The following is a 16,248-nucleotide window of genomic DNA, read 5'->3' as shown; positions in this document are numbered from 1 at the left end:
AGGAATAAAGACAACCAATGCTGTTTTAATAGTTTGATCTACCCGGGCAACAAACACCCTGCACAGAGTACACGTACTTGGTTTCAAAGACTGTCTTCATTCCCCACAGTGCAGAAAGAGGCTGACTCCATGAAGCAGACGTCAGCAATAAAGAGCCATCCTATGATTTAGGGGAGACAACATGCAGAAACAAAAGTGTTTAGATACTGTACATACTAGGATACATATCTTCACAGAATAATGTTAGGATAGCTGTTGAAAACTTATCAGCACTATGGCTGGAATCCTTGAGCATGGTACACGTTATTTAACTTTACTTAGCTATGCAAAGGCACTAAGAATCCTTGTTAGGCGATTGTAAAAATGTGTAATAGGACACCAGCAAAAGTATCCCAATGCACGCTGGGTTCTACTAATGCACATCTGCATTCCCTAGCTGGGAATACAGGTCTATACATAACGGGACTGCTGCGCATCAGGCCAAAGTGCATCAGTCCCTTTGCTGTCTCCTCTACATAATAACGTAACAGCAGCCCCTTTACAGGAAACAGACATTACAGAACTGCCCAATTCTAATTCCTGCTGATGGAAGTTCACTTACAAAGATGTATGTCCCCAACAAAAATCCAGCCACCAATATTTTTTAACCCAAGAGGCAAAATAAACATGTTGATCCCAGAGAAAAATCAGATTTGTATAGTTAATTGGTTTTTACCAAGGGAGGAACAAAATATTAATATGGCCAAATTAGTGTGTAACAAAAGCTCTAGGCTCTGAAAGTATAATATGGGAAATGAACAGTCCCTGTGACCAGCAAATAGGAACTGGCTCTAGGCAACCACCACCACATTTTCAATCACTTGTACTTTCAAGATTAAAAAAAAGGCTTCGAAATGGCTCTGTTTAAATACACTCATTTCAGGACTATCTTCTGCCATCACACAAAGTACTCTTCACCAATGCACATGAATGTTCTCTAATCTGCTGCTAAGTAAAATGGTATAAATTTGCTGCTAAGTAGAATGTTCTAAGATTAACATTTAGTCTTCTTCAACACTGTATTTTTATATTACTCACAACTGATTATACTGTACTAGAAATTGGGAGACCTATGACACATTACAGAAAACAATCACTAAAACAACTTCTTTGACCAACAAGGTCTTATCACATCCCCCAAGTTAAAAAATCTGCTTTATCATCATATCCTGCTAAAATAAGGTCTAAATGAGAAATGTAAGCTAAACCAAAGGAGTCTACAAAGTATGTTTGTTTTAAAAACAAGCTGAATATAGGAGACGTTTGCTGTTTTTAGTTCTGATTTTGCATCCTTTACAAGATGAGCTGTTTCCTGATTTTTGCAGCACCTTAACAATTCTTCAGTAAGATTAGAGCCCACAAGGGAAAATGCACACTCCGTGCCATATTAACACATCTTTTGTGCTTTTCTTACCCTGGATGGCTCAAGGTGTGTGATGGCTGAGTTATGGCACTTATAGCTAGCCTCCTCTTGCCCACTAAAGACATTGTACAGTTTCAGGTGCCCCGTGCAGGTGCCCAGCATCAGGAATCGCTCCCGAGCAGAGAAAGCACAACATGTGAAACCACTTTCATCTTCATTTGCTTCCCGGAACACAGAAATTGGACGGAATCTGAGAAATAAAATAGACACTAAGTTAGAAACTGAACTTTCAGCAAAGGTCAAAAGAGGATTAGAGTGGAACAATCAAGCATAGCAGCTTGAAAATGTATCTGACACCTTGCTATGTTGGAAGTCACAGCTTCAGCTGGCTTATTAAGAGAAAACAGATTTTGGTAAGTGTTCCACTTATGGAAGCAATCAATCAATCAAGAAAAGTGAGAAACAACACACAAAATTCCTCCTAGTAGTCACTATGGCATCACAGGCTCCTTTCAGACTGCAGTCTGTTACCACAGTCCAAACTTAAGACAGCTTGGCCAAGAGAATTATAGAAATTTGGGGGCAAAATCTTCCTTACCTGCCGAATATTAGATGTCTATCAAAGCATCCACCATCCACCCCGCCATACTTTGGAAAGGCTGCCCTGCGGGTGAGCCGTGAGGTAAAGTTAGTTGGCGCTTGGCGCCTCTGTTTGGGCTCAGGACACTGGTGAGGTGTAAAAAGAGAAAATGGGGGGCAAGTGGCCACGGGGTTCTTGCAGCGGGCATGCTGCTCCCTAAGGTACTCTGTGATTATGCTGTCCAGTGTGGGAGGGGAAGGGAGATGCCTGTCCAGCTGTTTTTTGATGGCTGGGCTCTGGCTGTAGGCGCCATGGTCTGACTTTTGCCGGAGGACTCGGATTTTCCTGCCATTGCAAGGAGATGGCCGCTCTCGGACGAAGCTAATCCTGCCAATCACAGGCGCGTTGGTGGCATGAGATGGGCCCGGAAGTGCAAGTGAGCTTTGGCAAGCAGTCTGCCTTGGCTGGGCATGGACAGAGGCAGGAACAGGACCCACAGAAGGATGGTTAGTCAACCGGGCTGAAATGCCATTTGCTATACGAGGGGTACGAGGCAGAGACACAGGAGAGGCAGCGGCAGGAACTGGGGTGAAGGCAGAGGAGTGAGAAGCTGCTGTCATGGGTAAATCCGCCTCTTTGGTAAGGATGGTAGCTGTTTCTCCAAGCCCTTTAGAGATGAGATGGTTCCTGATCAAAAGGAGTAGCTCCTTCTCAGGGAATGAGATCCTTGACTGAGCCACCACATCTGCTTTCTGCAGTCGAGCCAGGGAGACATCTGTCCCAATCAACAAGGGTTTTCCTGAAACACGCTCAATCAGCTCAGCCGCATACTTGCAGAATTTCACATGCTCGCTGCGCTTATCCTGAAGCACAGGCTCCTTCATCAGCTGTTGGATCTGGCAGCTACTGAATAGGGGCAATTTGCTGATGATCTGCCGGACTGTGCTACTCCGGGACAACCCAACCAAGGCCTTGCAGGCCAGTGCTCGGATCTGGTCTGCATCTGTAATGGGCATTTTTACAGACAACAAAGACAGCAGGACTTTGATGCCATTATTGGATTGCACCACATTCCACATTTTGGCCAAAGTGTGCTCACTGCTCCTGGGTGCTTGGGGCAGTGCCCGACGAGGGGTGCCAGAGATGAATTTCCCAATGCTCGAGATGCGATTATCTGGGCCACATACACAATTAATGATGATCTGCAGTGCTGACTTCTGGATCTCTGCATCATGAATAAAAAATTCGCCTTCAGCAAGTCCCAGAATGATGCTAATACCTAACAAAAAAAAGAAGCATTTTAATTTAATCATTAGCCCATCAAAGTAAGACACACTACTATAGGAGGCAAGATGCACCCATTAATACATAATAGGAGTGATGTGCTTGTTGCTCTACTGGCCCAATACATAACGATGAAAAATCTCTGGTATAGATTTTAACTTTTTGTTATATGACACATAAACACACACTGGAAAAGAATTCCACTGCCAGCTCATGTATGATCATCCCCATTTCAATGTTAACAGGGTGATGTGTAATTATGTCATAGGAAACCACACTTCTGCTGTAACGAAAAACACACCCACAGAACAGCCACAGAAAACACAAGTTAGAGGGTTGTACTAATATCCCCTTGCCCTTTCTTTCACAACTTCCTGAACAGTGCCCAAAATTAGCAGAATGAGATGCCCTAATATATTGATGTAAGTGCAAGTCCAGAATCATTTACTCAATACTGTATATCACAGATTTACATACAAAACAGTTCCTAAGAATGTGAATATCATGGGGGAGAGGGATGTCACCATTATGATATATGAAACAAACAAAAAAGGAAAGAATGGTGTGCACATGTTTGTACGCATGCATGTGCCTGTGCGCTTGTATGTACATGTCTGTAGATGACAAAATAATGAATAAAAGCCTTAAATTTCCTTTAAATATGTTGATCGATAATAACCAAATAAATGAAACACTCAGCTGTGCAAACACAATCTGATATATTTTAACATAAGAATAGAGAAGTTCCTTCGTCATTACTATTGGAAAAGTTCAGGACTGTGACGATTGCCGTTAGACTGTTCTTTCAAGAATGGCTGTTATTGTTTTGTGGGATACTTTGAGCAGTTTTCTGTAGGAAAGCAACATATAAATTAAAACAAATCTTGTTTCCTCATATTTAGAGCCTCAAAAATGAAAAAAAAACCCATTAATCTGAAAGCACTGAGGCTATGGCAGGAAAACAGGATCATAAGGGTCTAGAGGTATAAAAGCAGTCCCTTTCAGGATCTGGAAAAACCAGTTTTATGGTATGGATCCCATCCAAAGCTGGTGGTAACAATCAATGCAACATGCCAAAGCTGATCTAATATTTGTTTGAGACAATTATTGACTTGTATCACAGTCATGCACAGTTTATGAATTCCAATGCTTATTGCAGATTTCAGCAGACAACGAAGTGAATTACAAAGAAAAGACACGAGCAAAGGAGAACAAGTTCTACATACCCACAATGGAAATAGAAGTTCCTCCCTCATCCACTGTGTCTACTGCCTCTGCTAGCTGTAATTGGATTTTGGGAACCACAGTAAGGATGGCCAAAACATCCAGAGCATAACGCACTGTATCATTCCTGATAAAGAAAGCAAAATACATATAATTCAAAGTATCGTGAAACATTAAAGGCAACCATTAATTAAATAACACTCCAGCAGCACTTTCAGGCAAGAAAAGTGTATTTCAAGCACACAGGTCAGATGGCAGTCTACAACAATTATTAGTAACAGGTGAGCAGAAACTTAAAAGGCTGTTCTATTCAACATCACTGTCTCACCTAGCATAGTAGGTCTTCCAGTTGCATGCTATTGAAATAAGCTGGAGCATAAGCTGCACACAAGACAGTTTGAGAAAGACCTCTGCTGGATCCCAATAGAGCTGTCCAGGTCCATATTCTATTAGAAATTCCATCATCTCTACAATTTGTTCATGTGTGTAGGAACAAGCCTGCAAGGAGAAACAAGTATTCAAAAAGTCTTGTCATCATCAAAAACTGCATGCAGAAGTGATGCATAGATGATCTCTCATATATATATATAATATATATATATACACACATATATACACACACACACACATATACATACACACACACACACACACACACACACACACACACACACACCAATCTGCCTTCCCCTGCCCCCTCCCAAGAAGCAACAATACTGGCATAAAATTTAAGAACACAATTTAAAATGTTTTAAAACACAAATAAGCCTCAGATCTAAATGTCTGTCAACTTTGAAAGGTCTTAGGCTAGCACTGACAATAAAACATTGAGAAGCAGAGCTGTAGTTCCACTTCAGGAAAAGTCCTGCCCCATTTGCTAATGGATCTAATCTCCTGCAGGAGGGGAACAAAGAACAAATCCTTATTTGGGACCTTAGGACTCATGTTGTAAACAATAACCTAGAACATACAATTAACCAACACAGGGTTGATAGCAATCAATTTCAATCTGGGGTGAGCATGTGCAGAAAGTCAGAGGGCCTTTTTTTTTCCTCCTGATCCATACAGGCCACACCTATGCCATTTTTCAGAAAGTAGAAGTGACATTTCAGTCACCATTGTGGGGATGAACATTTAAAGGCAAAACTGTGTTCTCTGAAAGCATTCTTTAGCTGAAAACAGTGGGGCTGGGGTGACTTTATTTTATTTTATTTTTTTGCAGATGGGGCACTCTATAGGGGCTCCAAGTCTGCAAAGAGTGAATGTAGCCTATGGGCCAGAAATCTCCCAACCTGGTTAAAATATTTAAGATTTGCACCCCACATTTCTGCTAAAAAGCAAACAGAAACAGAACCAGGGAGTCAACAAAACCTCATAAAGCTCTAAATATGAACACGTGAACATTAAATCATACAAAAAGTATTTTAAAAGAGAACACAACTAGCTGACCTATTTATAAAATCATACAGGCTTCTGAAAAACTAACTTTTTATATAAAAAAATGTTTTGACCCAACAGTAAGACAGAAGAGATGAATCTACACAAAACAAGAAGATATTCCTCCCCTACAAAGCACACTAACTCACCTTATACGGAGGCTGCGGATGGACCAGAATTCCACCTTCTGTGCGCTGGAGTGACTGCTTCACTTGTTCCACTTTGATGGCAAGATGTGCCTCAAAATACCTACGCATGGCCATGCAAGTGTGTTTCCCAGTCTGACGGCTAGCAAAGATCTCATCATCACTTAGTAGAGCACCTTGGGTTTGCAAGTTTAGGATATCTAGAGTGCTGATCTAAAAGAAGAAAAATACAGCTGTGCCATAATGTCCAAAGACTCACAACCTTTTTTAAAATCAAAGAAAAAAGTATTTTGAGCCAAAGGAAATGGGTGTGCTGAGAAGCTGTGTTAACTATACATCCCAAACTTTCAAACATACAACTAATTTGATATAGGATCAATAGCCACTTAAAAAGATATTTTGTAACTCATCAAGAAAGACTGAAAAGGTAGGAGAGAAGGGATGAGGCTTTATGCCACCATAACCGAGTCTTCTAAAGTCAGGGCATATCTAAAACTTTCTAATTTTATTGTCATGGAATGAGAGGAAACCTCAAACTCATCTCACTATCACAAAGACTTCAGTTTCTCTTTTTCTCTAAAGATAGACAACTTTGCCATCTTTGAGATCCAATATACTGCCCCATAAACTTACTGTGTGCTGAACCCACTAAAGGCTGTACCTGAACTGCCACAAGTAAAAAACCAAAACTCCACCTAAAATTTGTAGGTTAAAACTAGGCATATAAGAAGCACATGCCCCACTATAAAGGAGAACTGCACTTCTGAGAGGCTTCCAAGAACGGAATTATCCTCAAAAACAAGGTTCCTCCATGCTTTGGTCAAACCTGAATACCAGTCTGTTTAACTCTGTTCCTGTGCTGACAATATTTTTACACTGCAAAGGGGTGCAAAAATGGGCAGGGGGGAGTGCATGTAGGTGTTTGTTGCTTACCCTTATAGCGAATGTATCCAAGGTCACTACTATCGTTAACACTTTGAAATGTAGCATACAAGCCACATGATCAAGTGCAGGGGAAACTAAGGCGGGTTACATATCGCCATTAAAGTATGCGCGGAGCGTGTACTAGGGTTAGGGAGGTGTGGTGCTTCCGCACCTCCCTAACCCTAATACGCGCTCTGCGTGTAAAAAATGACGGCGGCTGTTCCAGACGGCCGCCGCCATGAGGACGTCACAGGCGCGGACGTGACGTCCTCGCTCCTCGCTCCGCGCCAGGGTGCCTCGTGCGCCCTTTGCGCGGACCAGGAAGGAGCTCCGTTTCGGAGCTCCTTCCTGGTTTGCGGCGCCGCTTTGCGTCGCTGGGCGCAGCCTTCAGACGGCTGCGCCCAACGAAGCAAGGGAGAAAGGGGCCAAGCAGAAGCCCCAAGGACACCCCCTTTCAGGCTGCAGGGAAGTGGCGTTTTGCCGCTTCCCCGCAGCCTGAAAAGCAGCGGATCGGTGCCTCAGCGGCTGCCGTTCTGGCAGCTGAGGCCCCGATACACCGGGGAAAGGGGCGGGTACTGACTGCCCCAAATGGGCGGTCTGTAACCCGCCTATATGTCCCAAAATGCACAGGTGCCAATAACAGCCACATAAGATGTGCAGCTCTTTGCTATCTCCTCTCTTTACTTTTTACAAATAAGCCTAGCCAACTAATGGTGGCAAGGGGCGGAAAAGGCATTTCATAATTTGGGCCCAATAGATATGAGACATCTCTAGAGGCATCCAACTCCACCATGACTTCCAAGAAAAAAGAAAGATAGCACTTACCAAGTTAACAAGACGCCGCAAACCATCATGTCTATCAAAGAGCTCTAAGACTGCCCGGAACGAGAAACAAATAGAGAAGAACATGGTAGCATGGCAGCAGCCCGAGGCATGAGAGCACTCCATCAACCACAAGGTGTAATTTACAACATCTGATAATGCATGAGGATGCATACACACCTACAGAACAAGAAATTGCAATAATAATCCTCCCATGCATGGACACCACACTGAGCTTCTCCCTATCCCATTCCCCACAGCAAAGCTTCACAGTGACAGCTATAGTGAATAGGCAACCTAGTAAATCAGACACTTGCCATCTTGGCTAGAATGAGTTTGCTGCTGCTGTTTGCCATCAAGTTGGCTTCAACATATTGGGTCTCTATAAATGAGAAACCTCCAAGAGACCTCCCTGGTCACCACCCCTGTCCCACCCACATCTTGCAAACTCAAGGCTGTGCTTCCTTGATTGAGTTAATCCACCTTAACAAAAAGCAGCTAATGAAGAAAATAAACCCAGGCATTGATTATGAACAAGTATAATCTATGTTCCAAAGCTAAGAATGGAGGAAAAATGTGTCACAATATTTAGAAATACATGCAAGACAACTATGATGCAAATGGTTGGGCAGCTCAAATATATTTGCAATTTTTTTCAGATTCCTTTAAAGCTCCTGGATATACCTGGTCCAAAATGAATGAATCAAGTATCCGCCCATGGACGGGTTATACTATACAGTAGGACCTTCATATCCATGAGGGATTTATTCTGCCCCCCCCCCATGGATATGAAAAAACATGGGATCTCAAGTCCCATTGGCCCCTAACAGAAGCGTGACATGTGTGCAGTCACTAATGCAGCAATGTGCACACACCACCATTTGGTACAATGGGGTTTGCCGTCTGCAGATACTCAAATCACTGATGGCAAGCCCACAGATAACAAGGTCCCACTGTGTTTTATTATGATAGTGTCTTGCAGAATTCTGTACACAAGACTCAAATAGAAACAGAGAATTCCATATTTGGTTGGCCTCACTCACTTCAGTGTCATATACCATGTGGAGGAGCGTACTAAGCTCTCTCACAACAACTATCAATTTAAGATGAGGCAATCTGTGCAGGCATCAGAGCCACACTGAGGCTTCAAATCAAGATGTACATTTTTCACTAGTGATCTTTTTAATTTCACTACCTTCAATTAAGGAGAATTCTGACAATGTACTGACAACCAACAAGCCATTATCCCATTATGACTACCTTACATGCATGTTCTAAGTATCTTCATGAAGAAAAAATCAGAATACCATTACATCCAATCCCCACATAAAAACTCATTAAGGAAATCTACTACAAATGGAACCTACAAACATTCTAAAATATTTATAATCCCTTTTTATCAAGAATGGGTTCTTACCCTTTCCATAGCATCCTGATTGTAAGACAAATAGTATAAGCACATAGAGACACCTGTAGCTGCCATGGAAGGACGAGGTATCTCTAGTAGCTTCTGTACTCCTCCATGAGCTACAAACTCTGTTGCAAATTTGTTGTGGAGCAACAATGATGCCAAATACTACAGAAAGAAACACAACATCAGTTTGGATGTCTCTAAGCTCAATGCTTGCTCTTACAATTAAAAGGATCTCCTCTTAATTTGTTTAGAATGGCAAAGCAGAGTATAGCCTTTTCCCCCCTGCTTCAATGACAAAACAATAACCTAAGGTTACTGAAAATTATCTTTACAATTTTAATTCTACACACAGTTGAAATTGTAAACATATTTTTTTGGATTATTCTATATGTATCTGAAATTGTAAATATAATTTTTTGGACAACCTGTATAGGCACGTTTCAGCTGAAGCATCTGTAAAATATTATCATCTTTACAAAGCTGTATTTCCAAGTAGCACACAGCCATCAAATATTTACCTTTCTCCAAAAACATAAGTTTTGTCTGGTATTTTAATAAATTACTCATATTTAAACAGGCAACAGGACAGAAAAATGTTTTCTGAGTGTAGCAGCACAAAATGGAAAAATCTGTTCCATGTTTTCAACACAAGCTCTGAAAAGGCTTTTGCCAAAGAATGAAGGGATATTAATCCAGAACAAATGACTATGCTTTAAAGCAAGGTTGGGACCAGGGAAGCCCATAGATGTATGTTGCCCTCCAGGGTTACCACTGAGGTCTCCAAGCTCTTTCTGGAGCCCCCACAACTTGAAAAAAAAAAAACAGCCCCAAACTAATGAGTGTATTCAGCAATTTCACCCCATTTTCATCCAGTTACCTTTAGATTTGAAAAACAACTCCTATAGACCTAAATCAGGAAGAGGGAGTAAAACTGGAGTTGAAACAGCCAACTATGCCTCCCAGAGGGCACGACTGGGCTGCCTAGGACATAATAAATATAAGGAGCAAAGGGGAGAAGGACCAAGGTTTGGATGTATTCCAGTGCCTTGGGAAGTTGCCCAACCCTATCTTAAAGGAACATTTTTAAGGACAAAATCTGAACATTTGGAAATCTAAATAGAAAAATTAAAGCAAAGTCAGGACTGGAATCAACAGTAAATCCAAGTTCACCTGCTCTTTACTCAATCTTTTTTATGCATAGTGCGATAGAACTTTGGTGAATGGTAGAGCCAGAGCAGTCAAAAAATATTTCATACAAATCACAGTTCCTGATTCCACAAAATAACAGGGAAGGTAGAATTTATCTCAGAAGAAAAGTTGATAGCAACTTTTATTAATGCAGCAGATATAAAGGACTACCCTTATTCAGTATTGACACAGAATATACAACTGGTGTAATATTGTCAGTGGTTAACAAGCAGTTCACTGCACTGCTGCTTACCTTTAGGGCTTCAAATGTGAGCAATACATCATTGGTCCGTTTCAAATCAATATAGAACATCATCAGCTCCCTCGACCCAAGTTGCATGAAGATGGGCAACAGCTGATGAGAAAAGCAAAAGATTTGCAACTGTCAAAAAATGTCAGGGCTTTGGGCACAATCAGGTCCAGTGTGTGGTCAAGTAGTATGTGGAGACAGATTTGTGTTAACTATTTAAAGCTAGGTATCAACAGAGTTGGACAGGCACAGGAAAAAGAGGATCTGGAATTTGGGAGAGAGACACGGTATATAAACAGTGGCTGTTTTTCACTGGCACTGGATTTTCAGTTCCAAAGTGGTGGTTATCAAGCAATTTGTGGCTTGAATATTTATAAGGATAAAGAGAATCTAAATTGTACAACAATGATGAGGCAATACCCATTATTCCATGAAAGCAGACTGGTGGGAAATTACCAGCCAGGATGGTGTTTAGGATGTGGGGCTTTCAAATTCAATGTAAACTGGTGGGAGAAAGACAACTGCTATGAGACACAAAGAAAGGTGTCCAAATCAGTGGGAGAGAAGACAGCTAGAGTCACAACTCTGAAGAACTGAGGATAAGACTGTGCAACAGAAGAACCCAGGAAGAACAGGACTAAGGATTGAAGAAAGCAGTGAATTTGCAATCATAAAAATGGAACCAAAGCTAAAATCATTGGGAAAAACAAGGCTGAGAAGGGTGTGCACCATAGTAATGGACTACATTGGCAATAGCCCTGGGGAATACTAAGGGATTGTTTTGTAATTGAAATCTCTTGTCCTATGCCTAGTCACACTTACCTAAAGTAGGGGATGGGGTTACAATGGCCTGTTACAGACTGCCAAAATAAAGCTGCTTCGAGTCTCTTTGGAGGTATGCTGTTTAAATGATGCATGCATCCTAAGAATCCGAAAGCTGCACCAAAGCAGCACTCCAGTGCTTAGGAATCGAGTGTGGCTTTGGCGCGACCTCCGGAGTCTTAGGACCCATGCATCATTTAGATAGCATACCTCCAAAGAGACCCGAAGCAGCTTTATTTTGGTAGTCTGTAACAGGCCCAAATTGTTGCAATTGTATAGTGGTGGAGAGGGATCCAGAGGATGGGAATAGCCAATATATAAAAGTGGCCAATCACAGGCCTATTTTCAAGGCCATTATTTCATCCAGACCTAACTATGAAAGCAAATAATAAAGACAACCAGATTCTTTGCTGAGTAACTCCCTTGTATTTTTCAACTGCTGAGCTAACCATTTCCTTCCTGGATGATGCTGTTTGGCCAAGAAAGGAAAGTTGTACCCTGTTAAATCTGTCCAGATTTAAACAGTGAACATTCATTAATACAGTATGTTTTATTTATCACAGAGGAACCTCTTGTCTCAATACAGACAAAGCACAAAGGACAGTAAATTAAAAAACCAGAATTTCATTCCATTTCATGATCTTTGTACAATGATCAGGACATATTTTGAGGTGATTTAAATTCTCCACATCAGGTACATCGTTTAATTTCTTCATCAAAGGAAACAGCATATCATCTGCTTCCTCCCCACTCTTTACACCTACCTCTTGATACTCCCCTAAGGGAGTCAAGTACTGCAGAATTAGTCTCTGTTCTATTGCAGGAGTCAAAGGGTATAAATTATAGTTTGTGCCAATGACCCAAGGAGACATCTCAGACCAGCTGCTATTAGACAGTTCAACAAACATCTTGTCAGGCTCTGATGAGAACCCAAGTTTTTGTTTTGCTTTCCGGAAATTCTCTCTTTCATGTTGCTTTCCTGGTTTTTTCGTGGCAGAGTTCACCCGACTACTATTCTTGTGATTTGAATCAATATTAAATGAGATTTCCATGTCTCTGGGAACTTCCTCCTGCTCGCCATCTGCAGCAATGTCTCCATAATCCATGTCCACAGCCTCTTCATCTAGAGGCAACAGAGGGTCTGAGGGCACTTTTCGAGGACTGGGCCGCTTATTTTCATGTTTAGCATTCATTTCGTGGACTTGCAGCTCTCGCAAACGTTGAAGGACGAATGCCACCTATTACAAGAAGGAAAGTACACATCATTTCCCCATAAATCCAGCAAATTCAAGTTCCAATGCTCACTGAGAACACAAGACCACAGAGAATAATCCCTAGATAGCAATCCAGGGAATTGCGAATGTAACTTTTTCACTGGGCAGCAATCTCCACATGTCCTTCTCTTTCTCAACAAAGAATGAAAGCAGGAGAGGAAGAGAATAGGCACAGCTTTAATGTTTTAAATATTCAAACATTACCCTACAAACCTAAATAGAGTCTACCATTATTATTATCATGCTGCAAAGATAACAGGGAAAACTATGGCTGGGAGACAAGACACTCTTCTCTGGTGACCTGTCACTGAAAGGCTTTATTTAGACAAGTCTTTGGTAGCTGACTCAGTTGACTTGTATTTTAATTTAATGGGATGTGTCTTGCTTGTTTTACTGAAATGTTTTTCTACTTTGGCTTTTATTTTATAAATTGCTATTGTTATTAGATACCTGAAGTATCATTTGGTAGTGAGGGGGGAATCTAAATTTAACCATGTTTTGGGAAACAAATCATCCAATTTAATCAAAATTGTAAATTTGTATTTTGAAATGAAAGTACACCAGCTATATATTTCTAGTTGTAGAAAACATAACCTGAGATATCTAACCAAGAGCAAAAATGCAAGAACAATGCACTGATATGAAACTGTTTACTATATTGGCAAAAGGTAGTATTCACATTGCTCATGCAATAGTAATTTGAAGCCTTCCCAATATGTTACTACATTTACTGAGACTTCTAAAATCACATGTGAGGCAGGCACTCTTTCTAGAAGTCAGTGGGTTTTCCATTCCAATCACACTTTCAAGTATTAGTATATTCCATGGGAATTACCAATTGAGAATTCTCATCCCTGTAGTTGGCGGCAATGTCTTGGTTCTCCATGGCACCTCCCAGTAACCCAGTTGCATATGTTCTCAGAGGCTGATCAGCTTCTCGTGCCCACTTGAAGAGATTCTCAACTATGCCTTCCTAAAGTTGGGGGGGGGGGGGGGGGAATAATAATACATATTATCAGTATTATCAAGCACTTTCAATTCACAATTCAGCTTACTCCAGTACAAATAAATATGACATTTACCAAGAATTTAGAAATGCTTCAAGTTATCTTACATTTTTCCAAGATGTAGGTCAGTTTTTTCCAAGCTAGATCCACTGAATCAGTGGAACTTACTTAAACGTTGACATAGGGCCAAAACAGATGGTTATGAAGGGTCGGCTTGAAGCCACCTTGGGACTGCAACAAACATACACCACAGTCCCAAAGGCACCATCTGCCACCCAAATAGGAGCGGAAAAGCAAATAGGAGGTTGGACCGCCTTAGGCTGCTCTGGCGCAACCCCCTGGCGGCTTCTGGGTGCTCCGGGGGCATACATCATCAAAAGACAACACCCCAGAGCAGTCTGACACCACCTCCTTCTGATTGACTGGGCGGCTTGGGGCCATGTGCCATCAAAATGCAACACCCCCAAGCCACTCGGAAGCCAGTTTTTCCAGCCAGTCTGTTCAGGCCTATACTGAGTTACTAGTGATTCAATATACTGTATCTGCTGTAGTTGGAACAAACAACTGGACTAGGCCCAAGAGTTTACAAACAGCAACACCCTTCACTTCCTATTGCTAACAGCACAATGTAATTGGGAGCTATTACTCTGTGGATGTTTGCAGATCATTCAGGAGACACATTGGTAAAAAAAGGATGTGACACTGAGCCAGAAACCCAGGCTTAATAAAAAAAAACACTTTGAACAAACAAAATGTTTACAGGTGTAGCAGTTCATCCACTTTTATTTTGTTCTTCTCTTTATGCAAGCAGGTAAACAGAGCAGAAAGAAATAAACCTTCATGTTATCTCTGAAGCTGGGATTATGGTTTAATGAGCTCAAATGAGCCAAGATCAGATGACACTTGGTCTAGTCAAACACACTTAACCATAATCAGGCTTAGCTATAATGCAAAGTTATTCTTTCCTGGTCTGCATGAAGGAAGGAGAAAAGCAAGAGTTAACAGATTGAATGTACAAGTATGCTGCTTAATCATAGCAAAGTTTCTTAAGGCAGAATTTCTGTCTTTATATGTTGTCAAATCAGAGTCACTCTCAAAGAGCTGAGAAGGAAGTTCTAAATCTTATTGGGGTCAGTGGGCTACTCATACAAAAATTTGCAGAACTGTTTCTTGGTGGTAAAAGAAACATCAAACTTGAAAAACTTACTTTCCAGCAAAGCTTTACAGAATATGCAGCTGTCATAACAGAAAATAATCTGGAAAGTACTTTAGCTTGGAGCTCTGCAGATGGTTTATGGATATTCAGAAGTTCCAATAAGGCTGATGCCAAATGAGAGAGTAAGATGAAGAGAGATGGCTGCTTACCTGCCAGCCTGGGCATACTGTCTTGCTGCTGTAAGCAGGTGTTGCAGTTACATGCCAATGTGGGCAAAAATAGTTCTTTATCAAACAGATAGTGTAATGGGAAACTAGGATCCAAAACATACTGCAGAAATAATCCAGTTTAAGACTGCTTTAATTGCCATGGCTCAATGCTACGGAACTCTGGAAACTGTAGTTTTATAAGGCATTTAACCTTCTCTGTCAGAAAGCTCTGGTGCCACAATAAACTACAATTCCCAGGATTCCCTAGCACTGAGCCAGGACAGTTAAAGTGGTCTCAAACTAGATTATTTCTACAGTGTGTGTTGGACCTAAGAAAGGCTCCTATGCAACTTTAGCCATGATATTTCTGTATGTTCCCAAGTACTCCTTTGAAGCTAACCCATTCTTTAAAATAAAAAGCCAAGTATTTTTCTTCCTTAGGATTTCTTTTTTTAAAAAAGTCTTTAAGCTAAAAATATTTGCATTAAGTCTGAAATTATCAAAACAATTTCCCAAAAGTATCTTATTGTTTGTTTAGGTATTGTCAAGCAGACTATGAAAAGGTATATAGGATAGTGTGTCTTGTGAATTTATTTGCAAGTCTAATATGATGACAATAAGGTACCCATGGAAGCAATCTTAACTTCTCATCCAAGTTATTTTGTCTGATTGAAACTCTAGAAATACCAGACTAATAAATGATAAAGAATGTCCCAGAACCAGTAAAATAAGGGGGGAAGCACTAAATAGATTTTACCAACAAGTGATAGTAGGGAAGGAAAAGAGGAGACTACAGAAATATCAAGCATATCTTCTTATATTCAATACCTTCTCCTGAAAGACAACAGCAGTTTCTAGCCCAGGCATGATGTCCAAAAGGAGTCGGCAAGCAGTGGTATTCAAGGGAGGTTCTCTGCTTGTCATCACATAAGCATTCACCAGCTGAAAAGAGACCACACATAGAATTAGTTTTCCTGCCTCATTTTAATAAATACATTGGTCTATACAAAGAAAAAAAGTGGTTTAAGTGTGCAGTCTTGAGAAATATTATACATTATATTCCTCATTCTGGATTAAGCATGGATCCAGAGTTGCCCTTCAGTTCACAC

The 16,248-nt window shown here is 41.0% G+C and overlaps 1 protein-coding gene across 7 annotated transcripts in view; it reads right to left on the bottom strand.

Annotated features, from left to right (window-relative positions):
• DCAF1 (DDB1 and CUL4 associated factor 1) overlaps positions 1–16,248 on the bottom strand; it is a 57,743-nt gene that overhangs the window by 26,675 nt on the left and 14,820 nt on the right. For all 7 annotated transcript variants that reach the window (XM_042450209.1, XM_042450214.1, XM_042450213.1 and 4 more), the window contains 12 exons: positions 15,968–16,081; positions 13,603–13,740; positions 12,258–12,731; positions 10,675–10,776; positions 9,237–9,395; positions 7,823–7,999; positions 6,077–6,286; positions 4,819–4,988; positions 4,493–4,617; positions 2,001–3,261; positions 1,454–1,652; positions 78–160 (listed from right to left, as the gene is read on the bottom strand). In XM_042450209.1, the coding sequence (XP_042306143.1) occupies positions 78–160; positions 1,454–1,652; positions 2,001–3,261; positions 4,493–4,617; positions 4,819–4,988; positions 6,077–6,286; positions 7,823–7,999; positions 9,237–9,395; positions 10,675–10,776; positions 12,258–12,731; positions 13,603–13,740; positions 15,968–16,081 (3,212 nt within the window). The remainder of the gene's footprint in view (positions 1–77; positions 161–1,453; positions 1,653–2,000; positions 3,262–4,492; positions 4,618–4,818; positions 4,989–6,076; positions 6,287–7,822; positions 8,000–9,236; positions 9,396–10,674; positions 10,777–12,257; positions 12,732–13,602; positions 13,741–15,967; positions 16,082–16,248) is intronic.

This window comes from Sceloporus undulatus, chromosome 2, assembly GCF_019175285.1.
Source record: "Sceloporus undulatus isolate JIND9_A2432 ecotype Alabama chromosome 2, SceUnd_v1.1, whole genome shotgun sequence".
Taxonomy (NCBI): Eukaryota; Metazoa; Chordata; class Lepidosauria; order Squamata; family Phrynosomatidae; genus Sceloporus; species Sceloporus undulatus.
This window is presented reverse-complemented; position numbering and strand designations above follow the sequence as displayed.